Source organism: Pleurodeles waltl, chromosome 10, assembly GCF_031143425.1.
Source record: "Pleurodeles waltl isolate 20211129_DDA chromosome 10, aPleWal1.hap1.20221129, whole genome shotgun sequence".
In the NCBI taxonomy this organism is placed as follows: Eukaryota; Metazoa; Chordata; class Amphibia; order Caudata; family Salamandridae; genus Pleurodeles; species Pleurodeles waltl.
The window spans coordinates 1054833458-1054852884 of NC_090449.1; the positions used below are offsets into that span (position 1 = coordinate 1054833458).

Consider the following 19427-nt stretch of genomic DNA (forward strand, 5'->3'; position numbering starts at 1 on the left):
GTTACTGTGGCTTTACTACTAACCAACCACACAGTACGGAAGGAACATTACCATCATTAGGCACAGCTCAAGTTACCTTCAATGCCTCCTCGAGCATGCAGATCACCACTGCAACCATGGCAATTAAAGGAGTGAAACCAGAGCAATGAAACATCTAAAAAACAGCAGTACAAAGACAAGCAGCAAGAATAATGACAAACAGCTAAAGAGAGCAGCCACAAGAACACAGACAAAAGTAGTGCTGACTGCCAGGTACAGCCAGACTGGAGCCCAACACTAATTGCACACAGATAATAAAATGCATGAATTTATTAGTAATGCTGCAGTAGATTCCCCCATTTCAACTGGCTGAGCTAGTCACCTCAATAGCAGTATGTGCAGTGCTGCAGCTCAACACACACTGCACAGCCTCTGATAATGTAATAAACAAAATACTCCAGCCGGAGACCATAGACCAGGTTAAGACCTCCGGGACCTAGACAGCATTGGTGGAAATATTTCACAAAGGCACCAGAAGGCTGTCTCTCCCGATGCTCACATATGCAGGCAACTTCAATCCCTATTAAATTCTGGTCAACATTATTGGCTGAAGGTGCTTACACATGCACCCTTGGAATTGCTTTTCTGAAAACAATCCTGGAGAAGAAATCCCAAACCTCTTGTAAGGTAGTATTTAATCCTACAAAACACGGATTTAGTACAATGGCCTAATTAGCTTACAAATGCACCATATGTCAAAACACTTGTCTCCAAGCTCTGCTTGCCTATCACTGCCAAGCGCTCAACCAGCTCCCCTTTCTCAAAATGCTGGTATTCACCCTCAAATCCCTGCAGTGCTGGCAACAACTACACAGTTGTTTGACTAAATGCAATCTACCAATGTCTTTGTCCAGACATTAAAGACCTGATGATCCAAATGTTTGAATAAGAGACAGGTGCATGGATTTGGCACCTATTCAAGCTACTCATTGCAATGATCTACTCTCATTGCTATAGAGGGAAACGTCTGTTGTCCAGTCAGGATGGTTGACGATCTAGGAAAACAGGTTAGTGCTTGAGCCCACAGTGGGCTGGGCAATGACAAAGCCATGCTCGAGGATTCTCAAAGGCCGGAGTCTCTTGAAAAATTATATTGAGATCCTCACCAGCTATTTTCCATCAGCGGTATATTGCCCCCACTGTTGTACTGGTAGCTAAAGGCATCATCATCGGGTCTTCCCTCCACCAGGAAGACAAGTCTCCAGATAAAGAGACATGGTGGGATCTGTAAGCAGTGCAGGGAGTTAAAATTACCTCTTTTGCGACTGCATTGTTTGATGGGTATGGTATATAATTGATCCCGATACATATCTCACTGCTTTTAAACTTAACAAAAAGTTTTAATAAACAGCACCAACTGGGGGAAAAAGGTAATTAAGAGGGTCTCGATATAATTTTTCAAGAGACTCCGGTCTTGAGAATGATTTTTCAGGAGACTCCGGTCTTGAGAATGATTTTTTAAGAGACTTCGGTCTTGAGAATGATTTTTGAAGAGACTTCGGTCTTGAGAATGATTTTTGAAGAGACTTCGGTCTTGAGAATGATTTTTGAAGAGACTTCCGTCTTGACAATGATTTTTGAAGAGACTTCCGTCTTGACAATGATTTTTGAAGCGACTTCGGTCTTGACAATGATTTTTGAAGCGAGTTCGGTCTTGACAATGATTTTTGAAGAGACTCCGGTCTTGAGAATGATTTTTGAAGAGACTCCGGTCTTGAGAATGATTTTTGAAGAGACTCCAGTCTTGAGATGATGTGGTCTCACTCCTATTGATATTTTCTACGATACAACAGAATGCTGAGTGAACCTTTTGCTTCTTTTGCTTCTCACTCCCTTCTGGTGATTTTTACTGATTCTCGATGTCCACCAGATGAAACCAACATTAACATGGTTGCAAGGCTGAAACTAACATGGAAAGTCTTGTAGCAGGATGACCGCCACCATCAAAACATGAGGCACAGACATTCTACCCACCATTATATAAAAACTAAAATCTGCTGACACACACCAACATGACATTGACACTAAATACCTAGTGATCAGTGCTGCCCACACTAGAACGAGGTTACTCTACACCAAGCAGTTCTCAGCCACAATCCTCATTAATTTTTCTTCCACCTTGAGAAGGATCACTTATTGTTTTCAATCCCTTCTGCCTCAAAAGGACCTACATTTCTTGTTCTTCACTAACCTAATCATGGGTCCACTAATTTTAATCTTCAAGCTACATCCTGAAAAGAGTCTCAACTTCTCACATTTTGTTGCCACCTATTGGGATGTACCTTACTTTTCCCTATACTTATTACCATGCTGTGGACAGCTAGCCACGTAATGTACCGGAACCGCACAACTTCGTTATCATTTATCTTTTGTCAATTCTAGAAGATTGAACGTTTTGGTGGTGCTTTAAAATTTTCAACTTTAAACTAAGTCACCAACATCTGCCTCTAGGCATTATTTTACTGCCCTTTTTGAAATTTCAGGGAGTGATGTTTTCTGTATGACACATGCAGTGAACTCAATCTCTTCCTTAGTGTGCAGGAGAATTAACAGAGTGCAGTTAATCTTCATTAAAGGACTAGACAGAGAGTACTGGGGCCCGAAGTCCCCCAATGCATTACGAGTTGGTTACGCTAATACAATTCAGGTCAAATTATAGCGAACTATCTAAAAGACTTACAGATCACCATTCTTACAAAAAACTAGTACTAAGAAATTTTACTTAAACTGTGTTACGCAACAACGCAATATCGATTTTAGTTTCAAAATAAAACCAGCTTAATATTTTTCCACAAGAAAGACAGACAAGCACGCCTGGAAGGACATCAACCATAAGCGCCAACAAAGAACACATAAATCCTCACTCAATAGGTTCTTTCCCAGTTCAGTAAATGGCTGGCACGCTGCCTCAGACTTCTCGAAAGTAGTGAGTGTTTCAAACATTACTATTTTCCATGCTGACAACACTCAGACATTGATTTCAATACTCACAAATCAGATCCATCTTAAATTTATAAGGTATCAATATCAGTTATTTTAAAATTATGACTTAGGGCAGATGTTTCTTCGGAGCCGCACTCATGGACCCTTCGTTTATTGATTTTGCAAGTACTTACACCTAAATTCTGTACATAGGACCAACTAATAATGGATGCTGACTTAGCACCAAGAGACAGGTTTATACAGCTGGAAGCCTGCAAGGAAGGCTTCTGAGAGCAGATCTTTTGAAGAGATATGGAAAGAAGAACATGTAGGGGAAATGCACATCTGAGGGTAACAAGATTCATAGCTTTTGTGCCCACAGGGAGAAAGATCTGGGCACAGAGGAGGCACAAGGGGTAGCACTAGACGCACTTGCGGAAGTCAATCAAAAAGAACAGCCATGTACAGAAAGCTGTGAGACAGAAGGTAAGAGAAAACTGAACAATGGATGTAGTTCAAGATCGGAGAGGGGAAGCAAGAGCGGAGACTGAGTGGGAAGGAAGCCAGCGGAGGGCAATAAGGTGCTGTGAAGTATGTGCAGAGGGAGGAAGACTGCAAAGTAGCTGGACGGCAGAGTTGCAAACAGACTGAGAAGAAACAGAGGAGTAAGCAGAGGGGGCTTAAAGTACTGAAGATAAGAAAAACATTGAAACAGAGGAAAAAACGGCCAAGCTAAACGTTTCAGTAGCAGAAGGTATGATAACTTATTTTGCATCAATTTTAGATCTTTCTGGACCATATATAAGACAGTTGTGAAATATGCTGAGCAAGAAAAAGACTGGAATCAAAGCGGTCACCTAGGCTGCGAGTAGATGAGACGAGACCAAGGTCATCCAGTGGGAAGAAGATTCAGGACAAAGGGAGTGTGTGATGGGAAGCAGAGAAGAAGAGCAGCATCTTAGCAGTTGAACACTCTGCTGAGGATGCCCACAGCAGTGCCAGTTTTGTGCCAATTGTGATGGTGGTTTGTGGGAAGTTACTTAATCAAAAGACCATCAGTGCCACAGGTAATGAATCACTGCAGGGGCAGAAAGATAAGCTTACTGTAGTATTTGAGCATGAAGGGTCAACTGAGGGCTTTAACCGGAGTCCAGCCCTTGTCGCTCTCTTAAAAGGCTCTGGTTTATCCCTCTCCTCTTAACAAGTGGGTTTCCTGATTGTACAGGGAGGATACATCTAAGGTTATTCCATATCACTGCTGTTGGACGCTTTAATCCATTTAAATCCTACCTTAGTACCAAACACCTCAGCATCTTGCAGTGTATTTCTTTCTACCCACATGGTACAGGGATACACAAACACAGATACTGTGAGAGGGAGGCAGAAACAGGGACATACCGCCAGCAAACTCCCAATCCACAAAGCTCTCAGAGCTAAGGGGTTAACGCTCTGGCAGGCTCGCTTTATAACTACCACTGAATGATGAAAATGTAAATGGAAAAATCAGATGCTTGGGTTATTTAGCAAAACTTTCATTTTGCCAACCCCCCAGCAGCAAATTCACAAATGTGGTAGGAAGGATCTGGAAAACATATTCAAGGAGCACATTCTCCTCAACATTCTCAGTCCAGTGTCTCTCCTTTGCTGCTCCACAACTAGTTAAGCACTGATTCAATTGCTAACAGATGTCTCTTTAGAATACTTTCTATTTTTTTGGTTAGAAGTTCTGAAGTACTTTACAAACACAATCTAAAAATAGCTTGTCATGTTTGGTTTCCTCAAAATATCTAGAATGTCACGTTTAAAGCAGCTTCTAGATTTAGCAAGTGCCTATAGGAAGCCTCCCAAATGTCTTACTCAGTCTACTGGTGGTCAACCTAGTAGCATGCTACAGTAAGCATCATCTTGGAGACAGAAAACTCCCACAAATGCCAGCCTATTACTCTCCGTCACCTGTGTACCAGATAACCCTTTTATAAACAAACTTAAACTTCGCACTTGTATAGCGCACTACTCACCCTTTAGGGTCTTAAGGCTCTGTGCACATACAGCTGTGGAACCCCTCCTGGCTTTTCCCTGTGAGGTGCCAACTCCTGGGCAACCCTCAGGGTGAAGCCAGGCATCAAAGCGCTGTCAGGGCCGTTGTGGAGATTAAGCAAGCTATTGCCCAGAGTTACAGAGTGGGACCCATTAATTAGATTAGGCACTGAGGCGAGAATTATCTGGTCCAAGGGAATTGAGCCTAAGACCCGCCAATGCGGGAATTGAACCCTGGTCCCGGGCCAGATCTCTGCATCAGGGTCTGCCGCTTTAACCATTGTGCCACACTTCTCCACTAGTTTCTCAAAAGTTACAAGCAGTGAAGAATCATTTAAGGGTGGTTTAGGGAGAAGATTTGGCATGTCGCAGCTTGCGCATCCATATATTTCTGAGGACATAGCAAACTCTGTTTGGGGACAGTTTATTAGAAGGTTATTGATGGGTTGGCACTATATTTCTCGACTTGTAGACAGTGAAACTCTGGTTTATGAGTTGTCTTTCTAAACTGGATCATCACTGTGGTACGCCTTTCTTCATCACAGAGTAAGGCAGGTACATCTCATCGATAATGTGGAATGGGCACTTTATAATTGTCTAGTTTTCGGCACACCAGGGCCCACTCAGGAAATATGTAAAAAAAAAAAAAAAGTGCTGTTTAGCAAGGTGTCTCTTTTTAAACAACTACATTAGGTGCATGTAAGTAAATGCCATAGGCATACATGCACACCCTGGTGCAGCGTTTATGGAGTATGCCTGGTCTGCATTTCTTTTTACATACCAGAAGTCCTTATTACAACGAGATCAACTACTAAATAAACAGTAACATTAAACATATTTACTAGGTTGCAATTGGTATGCACAGTATTTAAATACAAAGTAGATTAACACATATTTACCACTCACGTTACCAAACCATTATACCTGACGTCTATGTTCTTCTTTCTGCAGATGTGAATGCCTTTGAAACGCCCATTATCACTTGGGGCAACTAGATCCTGCTCCCGGTTAACTAATACTGTTTTTTTTTTTTTTTTTTAAATTGCTGGTAGAACCCAGTTTTAGTTCTCTTCACCTGAATTCACTCACTGGGTTTGGCTCATTGATAATTCCCACACTGCTCAAAATGAACAACCCACTTTCTCCCATAACACAGAGTATATTATTAATGGGTCATTTCTAAAGTGTCTAAACTATTCGATTCCAATCCAATTCAAGAGCAGCTACAAAGCGCCTTAGACCTAGAAAGGGGATCCAAGCGCTGAACAGGAAAGAATCTTTGAACAAAGGGGGGCATAAAGCAGTGTCTCAACGTAAACCCATAAAATCTTCAGTCTATCTCATGACCTCAGGAAAAGTGTTCCCTGTTGTCACTGTGTGGAACAAAAGGTTTTCACTAATCCAGATTTTTGGGGACCACAAGACTGTCCTTATCCAGGATGTGAAGGGGGCGCTGCCCAGTTACCAATGAATACTGGTCACCAGTTTGTTTATTGTAACCGGGCATTCCATTACCTCCCCCAGTAGATTCTGGGGATCATTGCTTAAAATGCAAGGGTCTAGACACACCAGCACACATATGGCAAAGAGGTTATAAAGTGAGACATTGGATGTCACCGGAGGGTGGACACAGAGCGCCCCTTCACTGAATGGTTAAGAGGCATGGGCTACTGCAACAAGGCAGGGGAAACAGTTTACAGGTCTAGAGGATGCCAAAAACAGAGCAATTCTTAGGCCTTGGTGCCAATACTTTCATAGATTACTACCCCACCAAGACTGCACCTTTAATTGTACGTACCTATGTCTCCACAAGAAGCTATGTCTTTACCACTGCTTGTCGCAGGCTAACTGCAGTGAGGGTGTGCACTACATAACTTATGGTGAGGACCTGATAACAAGTGTTATAAAAAAAAAAATATATCTTCTTCACCTTGCATAGCAAATTCTTGCGACAATAATATAATCCTTAATTTACAGACTAACTACACAACAGCATCTACTTACCCAAGACTAACATTACTGGTGATCAGCTGTGATGTGTTGATTTTCTTGCTTTGAAGGCAGAGTACCCTGTAACTTTTCTCCTGTCATCTCATAACTGATAATCTGTCGATAATTGCCTTACATTCCGGCTGCATATACCCCAGATTAATTACTAATTGAATACTGATGACTCTTTGACATGCGTTTGCTTCGTATGTACACAAAACAGCTTTATTGATAGTCTGGGAATTTATTTATAGCTAATATTTTCAGTGATGATTTATCAGTATTTTCACGCCTTGTAGATTAAGTACTCCGTCTGAGCTGCCTAATCATTCTAGGTGATTTCACTATTGAGGATTTGGTAGACATCTTCCTGCAAAGAATGTGCCTATTCCTGAGGGGACACTTACGAAAATATTAATCAGGTAGCAAAGTAAAAGGCATTTTATGTTTGATTATTCAGTTCATGGTTGATCATTCGAAGTCTGTAGTAAGCACCTCTTACAATAAGATCGAGGGGCAGTGCTATCAGTTCCCCTTGTTGTCACAGTATACCACTAAATCCTCTTAGAAGAGATCGTTTTAGGAGAATACTGACTAGTCATACAAAATGTACCTAGAAGTACACACCCCGTGCTGCTAGAATACACCAAAGATCCCCCTCCATGTGTATGATTTATTAAATTAGTTTTTACTTGCTCACCTTGCAGCTAGGGTACACCACCCAGCTTCAGTTGCTTTACCTACATTAATTCATTTTGATAACTTACCAATCATTTCTTTTCTCACCTTTCAGGGACAGCACATGCCCAATTCCCCCTAGGATGATGATTTATTAATGAGCTGTTTTTATCTGCTCACCTTGTAGGGAGAATACATCAGATTCGGTTCCATTTTAATGATTTATTAATGAGTTTTCTGTTCTCTTCTTTTAGGCAGAGTACACCCTAACTTCACTCCTTTTGTACCCACATCACTCCATGTCTATACCAGATTAATCTGTTATTGTCTTCCCAGCTTGCACGCATATTTCTCTCCATATTTAAGAATGAATAATTACTTTTTATTGCTGGTCCTGAGGGGCATGGCTCTGCAGATCCCCCTCCAGGAAACCAGACCCCTTTCATGTTTATGATTTATTAATGGGCGGTTTTATCCACCCACTTTGCAGGCAGGGTACACCGCTCAGGTTCACTTTCTTTACCTAGATTATTTCATTTTGATAATTTATTAATCAGCTATTTTCTTACCTTGCAGGGCAAGGACACCCAAGATATGAATTAATAATGACAGGACCTGCAGAGACAGGACACCCCAGATATGAATTAATAATGGCGTTTTATTTGCTGGCCCTGCAGGGACAGGACCCTCCAGACCCCACCTCCAAGTTTATGATTTATTAATGGAGGTTTTATCCACACACCTTTCAGGCATATTACACCGCCCAGGTTCACTTTATTCACCTAGAATTATTTTATTGTGGTAATTTATTAATCAGCTTTTTTCTCACCTTGCAGGGCTAAGACACCCCAGATATGAATTAATAATGACATTTTATTTGCTGCAGGGACAGAACACCCAGGCCACCTCCATGTTTATGATTTATTGATTCGTTTTTATCCACAGATCTTGAATTAATCAGCTATTCTCACCTTGCAGGGCTAGGACGCCCCAGATATGAATGAATAAAGACGTTTTATTTGCTGGCCCGACAGGAACAGGATCCTCGGGACCCCACATCCATCTTTATGATTTATTAATGAATTTTTATACACACACCTTGCGGGCAGGGTACACCGCCAGGTTCACTTTTTTAATAAATTATCACAATGAAATAACCTAGCTAATCAGTTATGTTCCCAATTTAAAGGGATAGGGCGCCCCAGGTAGGAATTAATAATTACTTTTTATTTGCTCTCCCTGTAGGGACAGGACGCTCATTGTTTATGATTTATTTATAGTTTTTTTTATCCACACACCTTCCAGGCAGGGTACACCGCCTGATTTCACTTTTTTACCTAGATTATTTCATCGTGACAATACATTAATCATGTATTTTCCCACCTTGCAGGGATAGGACACCCTAGATATGAATTAATAATGTTTTTTTTATGTGCGCGCCCTGCAGGGACAGGACACCAGACCCCTCCATGTGTATGAGTTATTAATGAGATGTTATCCACACACCTTGAAGTAATCAGTTATTTGCTCTCCCTGCAAGGACAGAACACCTCAAATATGAATTAATCATTATTTTGTATTTGCTGGCCCTACTGGGACAGGACACCCCAGTCCCATCCATGTGTATGAGTTATTAAATTACTTTTCATCCACACATCTTGAATTAATCAGTTATTTTCCCACCTTGCAGGGCTAGGACGCCCCAGATATGAATAAATAATGAGTTTTTATTTGTTCTCCCTGCAGGGACAGGACATCCCAGATATGAATTCATAAACAATGTTTGTGTGTTCTATCTTCAGGGATAGGACACCACAGATATGAATTAATAAATATTTTTTATTTGCTGGCCCTGCAGGGACAAGACACCCTAGATATTTTTTTTTTATTATTTGTTCTTCCTACAGGGACAGGACACCCCAGATATAAATTAATAATTATTTTTAATTTGCTCTCCCCTGCAGGGACAGGACACCCTAGATATGAATTAATAATTATTTTTTAATTGCTAACCCTGCAGGGACAGGACCCTCCAGATCCCTCCGTGTTTATGAGTTATTAATCATGATTTTTTATTTGCTCTACCTGCAGGGACAAGTTACCCCAGATATAAATGATTAATTTTATTTGCTCGCTCTGCAGAGACAGGATACCTCAGATATGAATTAATAATTATTTTTTATTTGCTGGCCCTGCAGGGAGAGGACCCTCCAGGCCCCTCCATGTGTACGAGTTGTTCATGGTGATGTTTTATTTGCTCTCCCAGCAGAGACAAGATACCCCAAATATAAATTCATATTTTTTATTTGCTCGCTCTGCAGGGACAGGTCACCTCATACATGAATTAATAATTGTTTTTATTTGCTGTACCTACAGGGACAGGACACCCTATATATTATTATTTTTTTTTTTCAGTTTGTTCTCTCTACAGGGATGGGACACCCCGGATATGAATTAATAATTATTTTGTATGTGCTCTCCCTGCAGGGACAGGACACACCAGATATGAATCAATAATGATTTTTTATTTGCTGGTCCTGCAGGGACAGGACCCTCAAGATCACTCCATGTGTATGAGTTATTAATAATGATTTTTAACTTGCTCTCCCTGCAGGGACAAGATACAACAGATATATTTGTTGTATTTTATTTACTCGCTCTGCAGGGACAGAACACCTCAGATATGAATTCTTATTATTTGTTTTGATGGCTCTGCAGGGACAGGACACCCCAAATATGTATTAATAATTATTTTACATTTTCTCTCCCTGCAGGGACAGGGCACCCCAGAAGTGACCTAATTATTTTTTATTTGCTGGCCCTGCAGAGACAGGACACCCCAGATATAAATTAATAATTATTTTTTAAATTTTCTCTCCCTTGCAGGGACAGGACATCTCCGATATGAATTAATAATTATTATTTTTTATTTGTTCTCCCTGCAGGGACAGGGCACCCCCAATATAATTTAATAATTGTAATTATTTTGTATTTGTTCTCTCTGCAGCAACAGGGCACCCCCGATATGAATTAATAATAATAATTATTAATTATTTTCTCCCCCTGCATGGACTGGACACCCCCGATATGAATTAATAATTGTTATTATTTTGTATTTGTTCTCCCTGCAGGGACAGGGCACCCCCGATATGAATTAATAATTGTTATTATTTTGTATTTGTTCTCCCAGCAGGGACAGGACACCCCCGATATGAGTTATTATTTATTATTTTCTCTCCCTGCAGGGACAGGACACCCCAGTCCCCCCAAGCGCACCAGTCATTTTGGGGGCGCCCCCGCTCACCTTGCAGGCCGAGTAGACCCCCAGCTTCTCCAGCTTCTCGCCCCACAGGCCGGCTCGGAGCTGCGCCTTCTTCTGCGCGATGCGGGCCGGGCCGGGCCCTCCTGCCGCCGCCGCCGCCGCTGCGGGCCCCGGGCTGTCCCGGGCCCCCGGCGCCGGGGAGCCCCGCGGGGAGGCCCCTCCGGCCGGCGCCGCCCCCGGAGCCTCGGCCATGGCCGCCGCCGCCGTCTGCCTCAGCGGGAGCCGCCCTGCCCCCTCGGGGGCCCGCCCGCCATGCTGCCGGGGCGGGGCTCCTGCACCTGCTCACGGGCCCCGCAGGAGGCGCCTCCGAGGCCGCGGCAGCGCCCGCGAGCGGGAGGAGCCCCGGGGCCGCCGCCTCCTCCTCCCCGGGGCCGGCCTCCCGGTCCGCGGCCTGCACACACCCCGAGCCTCCTCCCCGGGGCCCCCTCACGGCCCGCACACACCGTGTGCCTCCTCCCCGGGGCCCCCTCCCGGTCCGCGGCCTGCACACACCCCGAGCCTCCTCCCCGGGGCCGGCCTCCCGGTCCGCGGCCTGCACACACCCCGAGCCTCCTCCCCGGGGCCCCCTCCCGGTCCGCGGCCTGCACACACCCCGAGCCTCCTCCCCGGGGCCCCCTCCCGGTCCGCGGCCCGCACACACCCCGAGCCTCCTCCTCAGGGCCTGGCGTCTCCCCGCACCCCCGGTGCCTCCTCTCCCGGTCTCCCGTGTGCCTGCTCCCCAGGGACGGCCTCTCCTGGCCCACTACAGCCTGCACACCAGGGCCCTGCCTCTTCTCACACACCCTGCGCCTGATACACTACATGCCAGGGCCCTGCCTCTTCTCACACACCCTGTGCCTGATACACTACATGCCAGGGCCCTGCCTCTTCTCACACACCCTGTGCCTGGTACACTACATGCCAGGGCCCTGCCTCTTCTCACACACCCTGTGCCTGATACACTACATGCCAGGGCCCTGCCTCTTGTTGTCATATACCCAGTGCCTCCTCTCCACTGCCCTGCCTCTTATAACACCACCAGTGCCTCTGTCTCAGGGCCCTGCCTTTTGTTGTCACACACCCAGTGCCTCCGTGCCAGGGCCCTGCCTCTTGTTGTCACCCACCCACTGCCTCCTCTCTAGGGCCCTGCCTCTTCTGGCACACTACAGCCTGCACACTAGGGCGCTGCCTCTAGTCACACACCCAGTGCCTCCTCTCTAGGGCCCTGTCTCTACTAGTAAACTACAGCCTGCAAACTAGGGCACTGCCTCTTGTTGTTACACACCCACTGCCTTCGTGCCAGGGCACTGACTCTTGTTGTCACCCACCCACTGCCTCCTCTCCACGACCCTGCTTCTTCTGGCACACTACAGCATTGCCTTTTGTTATCACACACCCACTGCCTCCTCTCCAGGGTCCTGCCTCTTGTTGTCACACACCTCCTGCCCAGGGCCCTACCTCTTATCACACCCCCAGTGCCTTCTCTCTAAGGCCCTGCCTCTTCTGGCACAATACAGCCTGCATACTAGGGCACTGCCAATTCTTGTCACACACCCACTGCCTCTGTACCAGGGCCCTGCCTCTTGTTGTCACATAACCAGTGCCTCCTCTCCAGGGCCCTGCCTCTACTGGTAAACTACAGCATACGTACTAGGGCACTGCCTCTTGCTGTCACACACCCACTACCTCTGTGCCAGGGCCCTGCCTCTTCTTGTTACACACCCACTGCCTCCTCCCCAGGGCCTTGCCTCTTTTTGTCACACTCCCACTGCCTCCATGCCAGGGCCCTGCCTCTCGTTTTCACACACCTACAGCCTCCGTGCCAAGACCTTGCCTCTCTTGGCATACTAGAGGACCTTGCCCCTTTTGGCACACTACAGCCTCCCTTCCAAGGCCCTGCCTCTTGTTCTCACACACCCACTGCCGCCTCTCCAGGGCCCTGCCTCTTCTGGCACATTACAGCCTGCACTCCAGGACCCTCCCTCTTTTTGTCACACACCCGGTGCCTTATGTCCAGGGCCCTGCCTCTATTGGAACACTACAGTCTCCACACCAGGGATCTGTCTTCTCCTGCCACACTGCAGACTGTACAATAGAACCCTACCTCTTTTTACACAGCCAGGACCCCCTCCAGCGCCCTGCTGCCTCTCCTGGCACACTACTAGCAGAATTCCAGGGCCCTTCCTCTCGTGGAACTCTACTACCAGCTCTCTGGGTTTTGCCTTTCCTGGTATACTACAGCCAGCACTCCAGAGCCCTGCCTCCTCTTGGTACACTACAGCCTGCACTCCAGGGCCCTGCCTCCTCTTGGTACACTACAGCCTGCACTCCAGAGCCCTGCCTCCTCTTGGTACACTACAGCCAGCACTCCAGAGCCCTGCCTCCTCTTGGTACACTACAGCCAGCACTCCAGAGCCCTGCCTCCTCTTGGTACACTACAGCCAGCACTCCAGAGCCCTGCCTCCTCTTGGTACACTACAGCCAGCACTCCAGAGCCATGCCTCCTCTTGGTACACTCATGCCTGCACTCCAGAGCCCTGCCTCCTCTTGGTACACTACAGCCAGCACTCCAGAGCCCTGCCTCCTCTTGGTACACTACAGCCTGCACTCCAGAGCCCTGCCTCCTCTTGGTACACTACAGCCTGCACTCCAGGGCCCTGCCTCTTCTCACATACCCAGTGCCTCCTCTTGGTACACTACAGCCTGCACTCCAGGGCCCTGCCTCCTCTTGGTACACTACAGCCAGCACTCCAGAGCCCTGCCTCCTCTTGGTACACTACAGCCTGCACTCCAGAGCCCTGCCTCCTCTTGGTACACTACAGCCAGCACTCCAGAGCCCTGCCTCCTCTTGGTACACTACAGCCAGCACTCCAGAGCCCTGCCTCCTCTTGGTACACTCATGCCTGCACTCCAGAGCCCTGCCTCCTCTTGGTACACTACAGCCAGCACTCCAGAGCCCTGCCTCCTCTTGGTACACTACAGCCAGCACTCCAGAGCCCTGCCTCCTCTTGGTACACTACAGCCTGCACTCCAGAGCCCTGCCTCCTCTTGGTACACTACAGCCTGCACTCCAGGGCCCTGCCTCTTCTCACATACCCAGTGCCTCCTCTTGGTACACTACAGCCAGCACTCCAGAGCCCTGCCTCCTCTTGGTACACTACAGCCTGCACTCCAGAGCCCTGCCTCCTCTTGGTACACTACAGCCAGCACTCCAGAGCCCTGCCTCCTCTTGGTACACTACAGCCAGCACTCCAGAGCCCTGCCTCCTCTTGGTACACTCATGCCAGCACTCCAGAGCCCTGCCTCCTCTTGGTACACAACAGCCAGCACTCCAGAGCCCTGCCTCCTCTTGGTACACTACAGCCAGCACTCCAGAGCCCTGCCTCCTCTTGGTACACTACAGCCAGCACTCCAGAGCCCTGCCTCCTCTTGGTACACTACAGCCAGCACTCCAGAGCCCTGCCTCCTCTTGGTACACTACAGCCTGCACTCCAGGGCCCTGCCTCCTCTTGGTACACTACAGCCTGCACTCCAGAGCCCTGCCTCCTCTTGGTACACTACAGCCTGCACTCCAGGGCCCTGCCTCCTCTTGGTACACTACAGCCTGCACTCCAGAGCCCTGCCTCCTCTTGGTACACTACAGCCAGCACTCCAGAGCCCTGCCTCCTCTTGGTACACTACAGCCAGCACTCCAGAGCCCTGCCTCCTCTTGGTACACTACAGCCAGCACTCCAGAGCCCTGCCTCCTCTTGGTACACTCATGCCTGCACTCCAGAGCCCTGCCTCCTCTTGGTACACTACAGCCTGCACTCCAGGGCCCTGCCTCCTCTTGGTACACTACAGCCTGCACTCCAGAGCCCTGCCTCCTCTTGGTACACTACAGCCTGCACTCCAGAGCCCTGCCTCTTCTCACATACCCAGTGCCTCCTCTTGGTACACTACAGCCTGCACTCCAGGGCCCTGCCTCCTCTTGGTACACTACAGCCAGCACTCCAGAGCCCTGCCTCCTCTTGGTACACTACAGCCTGCACTCCAGAGCCCTGCCTCCTCTTGGTACACTACAGCCAGCACTCCAGAGCCCTGCCTCCTCTTGGTACACTACAGCCAGCACTCCAGAGCCCTGCCTCCTCTTGGTACACTACAGCCAGCACTCCAGAGCCCTGCCTCCTCTTGGTACACTCATGCCTGCACTCCAGAGCCCTGCCTCCTCTTGGTACACTACAGCCTGCACTCCAGAGCCCTGCCTCCTCTTGGTACACTACAGCCAGCACTCCAGAGCCCTGCCTCCTCTTGGTACACTACAGCCAGCACTCCAGAGCCCTGCCTCCTCTTGGTACACTACAGCCAGCACTCCAGAGCCCTGCCTCCTCTTGGTACACTACAGCCAGCACTCCAGAGCCCTGCCTCCTCTTGGTACACTACAGCCTGCACTCCAGAGCCCTGCCTCCTCTTGGTACACTACAGCCTGCACTCCAGGGCCCTGCCTCTTCTCACATACCCAGTTCCTCCTCTTGGTACACTACAGCCAGCACTCCAGAGCCCTGCCTCCTCTTGGTACACTACAGCCTGCACTCCAGAGCCCTGCCTCCTCTTGGTACACTACAGCCTGCACTCCAGAGCCCTGCCTCCTCTTGGTACACTACAGCCAGCACTCCAGAGCCCTGCCTCCTCTTGGTACACTACAGCCAGCACTCCAGAGCCCTGCCTCCTCTTGGTACACTACAGCCTGCACTCCAGAGCCCTGCCTCCTCTTGGTACACTACAGCCTGCACTCCAGGGCCCTGCCTCCTCTTGGTACACTACAGCCTGCACTCCAGAGCCCTGCCTCCTCTTTGTACACTACAGCCTGCACTCCAGAGCCCTGCCTCCTCTTGGTACACTACAGCCTGCACTCCAGGGCCCTGCCTCCTCTTGGTACACTACAGCCAGCACTCCAGAGCCCTGCCTCTTCTCACATACCCAGTGCCTCCTCTTGGTACACTACAGCCAGCACTCCAGAGCCCTGCCTCCTCTTGGTACACTACAGCCTGCACTCCAGAGCCCTGCCTCCTCTTGGTACACTACAGCCAGCACTCCAGAGCCCTGCCTCCTCTTGGTACACTACAGCCAGCACTCCAGAGCCCTGCCTCCTCTTGGTACACTACAGCCAGCACTCCAGAGCCCTGCCTCCTCTTGGTACTCTACAGCCTGCACTCCAGAGCCCTGCCTCCTCTTGGTACACTACAGCCTGCACTCCAGGGCCCTGCCTCTTCTCACATACCCAGTGCCTCCTCTTGGTACACTACAGCCAGCACTCCAGAGCCCTGCCTCCTCTTGGTACACTACAGCCAGCACTCCAGAGCCCTGCCTCCTCTTGGTACACTACAGCCAGCACTCCAGAGCCCTGCCTCCTCTTGGTACACTACAGCCTGCACTCCAGAGCCCTGCCTCTTCTCACATACCCAGTGCCTCCTCTTGGTACACTACAGCCTGCACTCCAGAGCCCTGCCTCCTCTTGGTACACTACAGCCTGCACTCCAGAGCCCTGCCTCCTCTTGGTACACTACAGCCTGCACTCCAGAGCCCTGCCTCCTCTTGGTACACTACAGCCAGCACTCCAGAGCCCTGCCTCCTCTTGGTACACTACAGCCAGCACTCCAGAGCCCTGCCTCCTCTTGGTACACTACAGCCTGCACTCCAGAGCCCTGCCTCCTCTTGGTACACTACAGCCTGCACTCCAGGGCCCTGCCTCTTCTCACATACCCAGTGCCTCCTCTTGGTACACTACAGCCAGCACTCCAGAGCCCTGCCTCCTCTTGGTACACTACAGCCTGCACTCCAGAGCCCTGCCTCCTCTTGGTACACTACAGCCAGCACTCCAGAGCCCTGCCTCCTCTTGGTACACTACAGCCTGCACTCCAGAGCCCTGCCTCCTCTTGGTACACTACAGCCTGCACTCCAGAGCCCTGCCTCCTCTTGGTACACTACAGCCTGCACTCCAGAGCCCTGCCTCCTCTTGGTACACTACAGCCAGCACTCCAGAGCCCTGCCTCCTCTTGGTACACTACAGCCTGCACTCCAGAGCCCTGCCTCTTCTCACATACCCAGTGCCTCCTCTTGGTACACTACAGCCTGCACTCCAGAGCCCTGCCTCCTCTTGGTACACTACAGCCTGCACCCCAGAGCCCTGCCTCCTCTTGGTACACTACAGCCAGCACTCCAGAGCCCTGCCTCCTCTTGGTACACTACAGCCAGCACTCCAGAGCCCTGCCTCCTCTTGGTACACTACAGCCAGCACTCCAGAGCCCTGCCTCTTCTTGGTACACTACAGCCTGCACTCCAGGGCCCTGCCTCTTCTCACATACCCAGTGCCTCCTCTTGGTACACTACAGCCAGCACTCCAGAGCCCTGCCTCCTCTTGGTACACTACAGCCAGCACTCCAGAGCCCTGCCTCCTCTTGGTACACTACAGCCTGCACTCCAGGGCCCTGCCTCCTCTTGGTACACTACAGCCTTCACTCCAGAGCCCTGCCTCCTCTTGGTACACTACAGCCTGCACTCCAGAGCCCTGCCTCCTCTTGGTACACTACAGCCTGCACTCCAGAGTCCTGCCTCTTCTTACATACCCAGTGCCTCCTCTTGGTACACTACAGCCAGCACTCCAGGGCCCTGCCTCCTCTTGGTACACTACAGCCTGCACTCCAGAGCCCTGCCTCCTCTTGGTACACTACAGCCAGCACTCCAGAGCCCTGCCTCCTCTTGGTACACTACAGCCAGCACTCCAGAGCCCTGCCTCTTCTCACATACCCAGTGCCTCCTCTTGGTACACTACAGCCTGCCCTCCAGAGCCCTGCCTCCTCTTGGTACACTACAGCCAGCACTCCAGAGCCCTGTCTCCTCTTGGTACACTACAGCCAGCACTCCAGAGCCCTGCCTCTTCTCACATACCCAGTGCCTCCTCTTGGTACACTACAGCCTGCACTCCAGAGCCCTGCCTCCTCTTGGTACACTACAGCCAGCACTCCAGAGCCCTGCCTCCTCTTGGTACACTACAGCCAGCACTCCAGGGCCCTGCCTCTTCTCACATACCCAGTGCCTCCTCTTGGTACACTACAGCCTGCACTCCAGGGCCCTGCCTCCTCTTGGTACACTACAGCCAGCACTCCAGAGCCCTGCCTCCTCTTGGTACACTACAGCCTGCACTCCAGAGCCCTGCCTCCTCTTGGTACACTACAGCCAGCACTCCAGAGCCCTGCCTCCTCTTGGTACACTACAGCCAGCACTCCAGAGCCCTGCCTCTTCTCACATACCCAGTGCCTCCTCTTGGTACACTACAGCCTGCACTCCAGAGCCCTGCCTCCTCTTGGTACACTACAGCCTGCACTCCAGAGCCCTGCCTCCTCTTGGTACACTACAGCCTGCACTCCAGAGCCCTGCCTCCTCTTGGTACACAACAGCCTGCACTCCAGGGCCCTGCCTCTTCTCACATACCCAGTGCCTCCTCTTGGTACACTACAGCCTGCACTCCAGGGCCCTGCCTCCTCTTTGTACACTACAGCCAGCACTCCAGAGCCCTGCCTCCTCTTGGTACACTACAGCCTGCACTCCAGAGCCCTGCCTCCTCTTGGTACACTACAGCCAGCACCCCAGAGCCCTGCCTCCTCTTGGTACACTACAGCCAGCACTCCAGAGCCCTGCCACTTCTCACATACCCAGTGCCTCCTCTTGGTACACTACAGCCAGCACTCCAGAGCCCTGCCTCCTCTTGGTACACTACAGCCAGCACTCCAGAGCCCTGCCTCCTCTTGGTACACTACAGCCTGCACTCCAGAGCCCTGCCTCCTCTTGGTACACAACAGCCTGCACTCCAGGGCCCTGCCTCTTTTCACATACCCAGTGCCTCCTCTTGGTACACTACAGCCTGCACTGCAGGGCCCTGCCTCCTCTTGGTACACTACAGCCTGCACTCCAGAGCCCTGCCTCCTCTTGGTACACTACAGCCTGCACTCCAGAGCCCTGCCTCCTCTTGGTACACTACAGCCAGCACTCCAGAGCCCTGCCTCCTCTTGGTACACTACAGCCTGCACTCCAGAGCCCTGCCTCCTCTTGGTACACTACAGCCTGCACTCCAGAGCCCTGCCTCCTCTTGGTACACAACAGCCTGCACTCCAGGGCCCTGCCTCTTCTCACATACCCAGTGCCTCCTCTTGGTACACTACAGCCTGCACTCCAGGGCCCTGCCTCCTCTTGATACACTACAGCCAGCACTCCAGAGCCCTGCCTCTCGTGGCACAATGTAACTTGTACTCTAGGCCCTGCCTCTTGTCTGTTCCTCCTCTCCTTGCTCCCTTCCTGTTCTCACACACTATGTCCTGCACTCCTGAGCTCTACCTCTTTTAACACACTACAGACAGCACTCCAGGGCCCCACCTCTTCTCACACACGCAGCTTCTACTCTCCATGGCCCTGCCTTTTGTGGCAC

General features: G+C 49.8%; 1 protein-coding gene across 2 annotated transcripts in view; it reads right to left on the minus strand.

Annotated features, from left to right (window-relative positions):
* The window catches only part of KAT2B (lysine acetyltransferase 2B), a 257000-nt gene extending 245679 nt beyond the window's left edge, over nt 1-11321 (minus strand). For both annotated transcript variants that reach the window (XM_069212065.1, XM_069212064.1), the window contains exon 1: nt 10970-11321. In XM_069212065.1, the coding sequence (XP_069068166.1) occupies nt 10970-11179 (210 nt within the window). In that variant the 5' untranslated portion in view covers nt 11180-11321. The remainder of the gene's footprint in view (nt 1-10969) is intronic.
* Nucleotides 11322-19427: the final 8106 nt, after the last annotated feature.